This window comes from Clytia hemisphaerica, unplaced genomic scaffold (genome assembly GCF_902728285.1).
Source record: "Clytia hemisphaerica strain Z4C2 unplaced genomic scaffold, Clytia hemisphaerica genome assembly, whole genome shotgun sequence".
Taxonomy (NCBI): domain Eukaryota; kingdom Metazoa; phylum Cnidaria; class Hydrozoa; order Leptothecata; family Clytiidae; genus Clytia; species Clytia hemisphaerica.
This window is the reverse complement of record NW_027103483.1, coordinates 123,979-130,058: the sequence shown is the minus strand read 5'-3', so window position 1 is coordinate 130,058 and position 6,080 is coordinate 123,979. Positions and strand designations below refer to the sequence as shown.

Genomic DNA, 6,080 nt, shown 5'->3' with positions numbered 1-6,080 from the left:
AACTCCCATCACATAAATTTTACAATTACGTCAGAGTAGACTACGCTCGCCACCGAAGAGGTTTATTTGGAAAGGGTAATTATATTTTATTGTTCGTTTCTTTTTTAAAGATTTGCCGGGTTGGAAAAGTATGAATTTGTTTGTACATATTTTACCTACCCCAAATATTTAGGAGGCTGAGTTTTAAACGAATTGTCGAGTTAAAACGAACGATAAATGTATCAAGGTCTGTTTTATTCACCCCCTGGAGACTTAACAAAAGAGACTTAACTCGTTGTTACAATCCAATTATTGAAAGTTTGTTTCGGCCTTTTTATAATGAGCGAGACATGCGTTCTCTGATTACGCAATTTTCATATTGACATTTTCGAGGCATTTTGATGTAACTGCCAAACTAATGTTAAAAAAGACCAAGAAAGCCCTGAGCCTGACTGCTTGAATGTCTAACAAAGAAGACCAAATTAATTTTAGTGGTAAGACAATGGAGTGCTTGACGTCACTTGCAACAAATTTGGACACACTTGTTATTTGTTAATCCCATCGGGCGATAGCCAATTAGGCGGCAGGTGTTCTCTAATTCTCCAATCGGCAAATGAAAACAAAAAAGTTAAACAGTCATGGAAATCCTTGCATTTACACGGGGTGTTTGCATTTGCAACAGTTTCAACAATTTTTTCCGACCCTGTTGTGCAAATGAGCTAGAACGTGTAAGCAAAATGCGCGAAAATTAACAAATCTCAATATTAAAATGAAAATGGCATAAAACGAAGACGAATGGCATTTTCATTTTCTCTTTAGAAGATTCTTTAGCCTTTTTAGAAAATTTTTGTCTACGGGTTAAATTTTGATCTGTGCATTTTTTAATAATTAAGTGTAAATTTTTCCACTCTGTGTAAATGCAACGGGTCGCAGTGATGGAGTGTATTTGCACGGGTTTTTTTTGTCACTTTCGTTTTTGACCCTTTACATTTGCCGCATATCGAACCCTGTGCAAATGCAAGGATTTCCGTGACTGATAAACTTGGCGGAGTTATCAAAACAAATTTGTTGTCAAAGAGATTTAACAGTAAGTGAAAATACTGGCCAGATACCAACAGTCCCATATTACGACCAATTGTCCCAAGTTAGAGCAGTTGACTGAATCAAAGTCTCTTTCTTTTAATTTGAACAAGCTCTGATATCATAGAGCGCACTCTGCAGATCTAGAAGAAAATGTATATTGTTTTATCTAATTTTTGTCTGCTGTGGCTGTGTTGATGCCTCTGATTTTGACTTTTTTGTTCAGAGCCTGGGTTGATTTTGTTCCTTGAACTGAATTCAAACTCAATCTTTGAAATAAAAATGGTAGCAGCACAAAACCCTAGAAACAGTCAGGAGTAACCGCCTAGATAGGAACAATGTTTTGAATTTTACAAATACTCCTATCTAAGATATAAGTACTATTAGGCACAATCTTCTATCCATCCTTTATCGAAATCGAGTAATTTATTAATCTTTTATCAATGCTTCATCGCTTTGTTCCTTTTATCAATCCTATCCAGCCCAACCGCCTGGATGATTATTATAATAAGTTTTTCCTTTTCACTGTTTTGATACTAACTTTTACAGTTACAGTATGATTTTATCTTTTTATTTTCATTTCTGGAACTTTTACAAAATAAAAGGGAAAAAAGTTGTACTTTTTACTGCTCTATTTTACATACTGTTAATTTCTGGGTGACTTGTTGAGGTAAAATGGGTGTATTTCATGCATGAATAATAACTTTATGCTGCTTCTTTTAGAAAAGTTTATCATAATGAACACAGAAGATGCAGTACGACAAATGGAGGAGCCTGAACTACTCTCAGAAGTGCCACCCATTCTTAAACGTTTTGCGAAAACAGTAGCTTATGCATTTTATGAACCAGAGCTAGTTGTGGCAATCAGTTTGCTCACCAATTACCCTTGTGTGGATGAGGACACTATTTTAGAAAAACTTCATTTTGACAAAAGACAGCTTCGAACAGTTCTTTCAAGATTGAAGAATGACAAGCTTGTAAAACAACGCCAAATCAAAGAGAAACAACAAGACTCGTCTAACTTTAACATTTATAATTTCTACTTCATTAATTATAAACTTTTTGTCAATGTTGTGAAGTACAAACTGGATCACATAAGGCGTAAACTTGAGAATGAGGAGCAACAGGCTCGGAATAGGCCATCCTTTATTTGTCTGCACTGTCACAAGCACTACTCTGACTTAGAAGTTGATCGATTATTGGACTTTCAAACAGGAATGATGAGATGTTCTTATTGTAATGGAGACGTTGAAGAGGATGCCAATCACATAAACACTCAAACAAAAGGCTCCTCTCTTGGTCGTTTTAATGAGCAAATGGAATCTATTTTCTCTCTTTTAAGAGAATGTGAGAAAATCAATCTCGCTCCTGAAGTTCTTGAACCAACTCCTTCAACAGCTGCAATCAAAGCATCGGCTGGCAAATCTTCATCTAGTAGTAGCAACAAATCTGGATGGACCAATAAAGCCTCCAGGGATCTTTACGACCAAAATATCCAAATCAATGTACGAGAAGAAGTGGATGCTAATAAAGAAGCAAAGAAAGCAAAAGTTGTACCTGTCTGGATGTCAGAGAGTACTGTGTTGAATGAAGAATCCAATGATAGTGTTTCTAGTCTAGGAAGTGTTCTTAAAGGAAGTGACACTCCAGTTATTCCTGAGACCATTGAAGAACCGGTTGCAAGTATTGTCAATAAAGATGAAGAAGATGATATCATGTCTCACCTGTTGGCTCACGAAAGTAAGAAACCTCGCCTTGATAAGGATCTAGGTCTTGGTAATAAAAAGGAAGAGTCAAGCTCTGATTCAGAGAGTACACCAAGCCCTGAGCAGAAGATAGCGCAAATAGCCACTGCCAGTGAGGGTGTAACTGACGTTGATCACATGATGGAGAGCGAGGATGAGGAGGAGGAGAGCGAAGTGATGGTCAAAGTTGGAGATAAACAATACGCATTGGCTGATGTCAATGATGAAATTATTGAGAAAATGAGTTCGGAAGAGCACGATGCTTATCTGAAAATGTATAATGAGGCTTATGAAGATTATTACTAGAAAATTTATTACAATCTACTTGATATTTCCTAAAATTAATAAGTCTTGATTCTCTTTTTATTTGATTTCAGAATGTTTGAATTTATAAAGAACACTATGGTTACAATGGGTTTCCTGCATCATGATAAATCCGTCTTTTACTGGCAAACATTTTTTTGTACCGTAGTTGTTGTACTTTCTGAAAAAAAATATCGATTTCATTAGCAAAGATTAAATGATATTTTCTTTTAGTTTAGGATTTTAGAATTTTTTAAAACAACTTTATGTAAAGCAAATTTTTGTTGAAAATATACAAATATGAGTTAACTGGTTTTTCTTTTCTGTTGAAATTCTAGATGACACTGCCTTCAGTTCATGACATTTCATTTTAATCACTAGATCCGTCATTATCAACAGTATTAAATCGTTATCATATTTCTTTTCTTTTTTTCATTTTAGAAGAACTAATTAATGGAAACAAATAATATAAATGGAAACTTGAAACATGCAACATCAAAACTACAAACACAACTTGATCCGTCAAAGCGACCTGCTTTACCACCCTCAAGAAAACCTAATCTTGTTCAAAAGTCTATAGAAAGTAACTTAGTGGACAAACAAGCTGGAAATGTTTCTGCAAGACCATTTTCTCATCCAAGTATCAGCACAACACCTGCGAAACCAGAAATACCACTACGACCAAAAAGTGAAAACATTCAGAACGAGGGAGCAGATTCAACGCACAATGTTGTTCAAAGGCCATCTAAACCTAACAGGCCAATGAGACCCAGGAGTGGGTTGATCTTGAGTAAAGAGGCGGCAAACATTACAATAAAGAAAGATCACACTCCTCCATTACCCCGTAAAAACCTTCCCTCAAAACTTGAGCAAAATAAACAACAGTTTACTGTGGCTAATAACAATGAAAGTTCTAATTTAAACAAATTGAAAAGTCTATCAGCACCTGATCTGTCTTTATCTTCAAACAGCAAGAACTTTTTGATTGATGAATCCATCCCTGAAGAAGGCGATGAGACTGATGGCCAGGTGGCACAGAAACCACGAAAAAAGTTTTCTGATGTCATCCTCAATAAGTTTGGCAATAAAAGACAAAAGAAAAGATTGCCTGTTCAAAAATCACACAGTTTTAATGACCCGACATCTCCTGCAAGTGATCAAAGCAGCTTTGAAATCATTGAATCACCAAAGAATGACCGTTTTTCTGAGCTACATTTAGATGTTGACTCTCAATTATTTGATTATGTTGTTGTTGTGTCTTTAAATGAGAAGCAGGAACCATACATCACTTTTCAGTTTCCACCAAAGTTTGAGCAAGCAGTAAATCCACTCTTAGAGAGTATCCCACAGTTTTGTTTTCCAGATCAATCCACATCCTCAAATTACAAACATGGGGAGACTTTTTCTTTTGTTTTGACAAGTGAAACAGGTGCAAGAAGCTTTGGCTTTTGTAGGATGATACAAACACCCAAAATGAAGCACCCTGAAGTGTGTTGTATTGTCAGTCCCTATGGGTTGTTCACATTATACACACAAATATTGGAAGAAGTGCAATATCAACGACAATTCTCTTCAACTGCTGTCTTCTCATTTCTCAAAACAATTTTGTCAAAACAACTTCCCAACCCAACAGAATCATTAAATGTTTCTTTCTTCTCAAATGGCGGTGATGGTGGGATACGCAAGGTATCTCTAACTCGACCAGGGGATTCAGCTATCCATGAACATGTTCAAATTCAATCACTGTTTCATAATCTCGATCCCATTATTGTACTTGATATGTTGTCGTTACTGTTGACTGAGAACAAACTGGTATTATGCTCGAATTCATTGACTTTGTTATCTTCAAGCTGTCATATTCTTATCTCCTTGATGTATCCTTTTGAATGGGAGCACACTTTGATACCTGTGTTGCCAACCAAATTGATGGATATTTTGTGTCTACCCTCACCATATCTGTTGGGAATTTTACCCTCTGTGATTCCTGAACTGGAGGACCTACCAATGGAAGGTGTCTCTATTTTGAATCTTGATGATGGAACATGGATTGAGAGGGCTGATATTGAAAATATTTTACCAAAGCAAATCAGTAGTCAGATTGTTGGTTCTTTGAAACAAACTTTTTCATTATCTTTGGATCAGGTCGATGCAAAACAAGCACAAAATGAAATCATCAGTGAGATTTTTGTTCAAATGTATTTACAGTTGATGGGTCATTTTGAGAATCATTACACAACAACAGAAGATGGCTTTCAGGTTATTGACAAAAAGTCTTTCCTCAAAGCGGCTCGCACCAAGGAGCAGAAGAATTTTTTGAAACTTTTTGCTCCAACACAAGCTTTTCAAAAGTTTACGACTTCACGAAAACAAGATGGTCCTACTCTGGGTTTGTTCGAAAACCGTTACGAAACCTTCAAAAATTCTAAAAGTCTTGATCAGCCTGGCTATTTTAAAAGACATATCGACTCTATGTTGACTGGCTTTAGAAAGAGACATTGAGATCGAACTATTGGACTTTCGCGTACCATCAATTCTTACTTTCTGACTCAAATATTTATGTTTTATAACTATGCTTTATAGCTTTTCCTGCCATGAAATTTCATTCAAAACCTTTGCCGAATTGACGTGATTTTTAACATTTAGAAAAATCTTGATTGACCTTACCCACTTTGATTTCATCTGCATCTTAAAAAAGTTGAAGACAGTTCTAACTTTTTTATTGATTAAGTTCAACTTTTGTACTTTTGATTATTTATACAATTTTAGACAAGTTTTTAGGCAGACAATGTCAATTTTACTAATATTTTTAATGGATGTATTTTATTTTATTCTTGATTTTATAATCTCGTTTAATAAAGTAATAATTTTGAAATTCGGATTTGTACAACTTGGATTATTAAATTGACTGCTTCTTTTTGGTTTTCGTTCATTATCTCGAATCGCAAAGATGGCTTTTCTTGAATGAAATAAATT

The 6,080-nt window shown here is 35.3% G+C and overlaps 2 protein-coding genes across 2 annotated transcripts; both read left to right on the top strand.

The window, feature by feature from the left end:
* Positions 1-1,664: 1,664 nt before the first annotated feature.
* On the top strand, positions 1,665-3,406 carry LOC136798574 (general transcription factor IIE subunit 1-like). The gene has a single exon (XM_067055198.1). The coding sequence runs from the start codon at positions 1,752-1,754 to the stop codon at positions 3,108-3,110; it is 1,359 nt and encodes a 452-aa protein (XP_066911299.1). The 5' UTR covers positions 1,665-1,751; the 3' UTR covers positions 3,111-3,406.
* Positions 3,407-3,548: 142 nt separating this feature from the next.
* On the top strand, positions 3,549-5,766 carry LOC136798573 (DENN domain-containing protein 2D-like). The gene has a single exon (XM_067055196.1). The coding sequence runs from the start codon at positions 3,561-3,563 to the stop codon at positions 5,604-5,606; it is 2,046 nt and encodes a 681-aa protein (XP_066911297.1). The 5' UTR covers positions 3,549-3,560; the 3' UTR covers positions 5,607-5,766.
* Positions 5,767-6,080: the final 314 nt, after the last annotated feature.

Excerpts from the sequence above, each read along its gene's own strand:
- LOC136798574 (XM_067055198.1), top strand. The coding sequence starts at position 1,752 with ATGAATAATAACTTTATGCTGCTTCTTTTAGAAAAGTTTATCATAATG.
- LOC136798573 (XM_067055196.1), top strand. The coding sequence starts at position 3,561 with ATGGAAACAAATAATATAAATGGAAACTTGAAACATGCAACATCAAAA.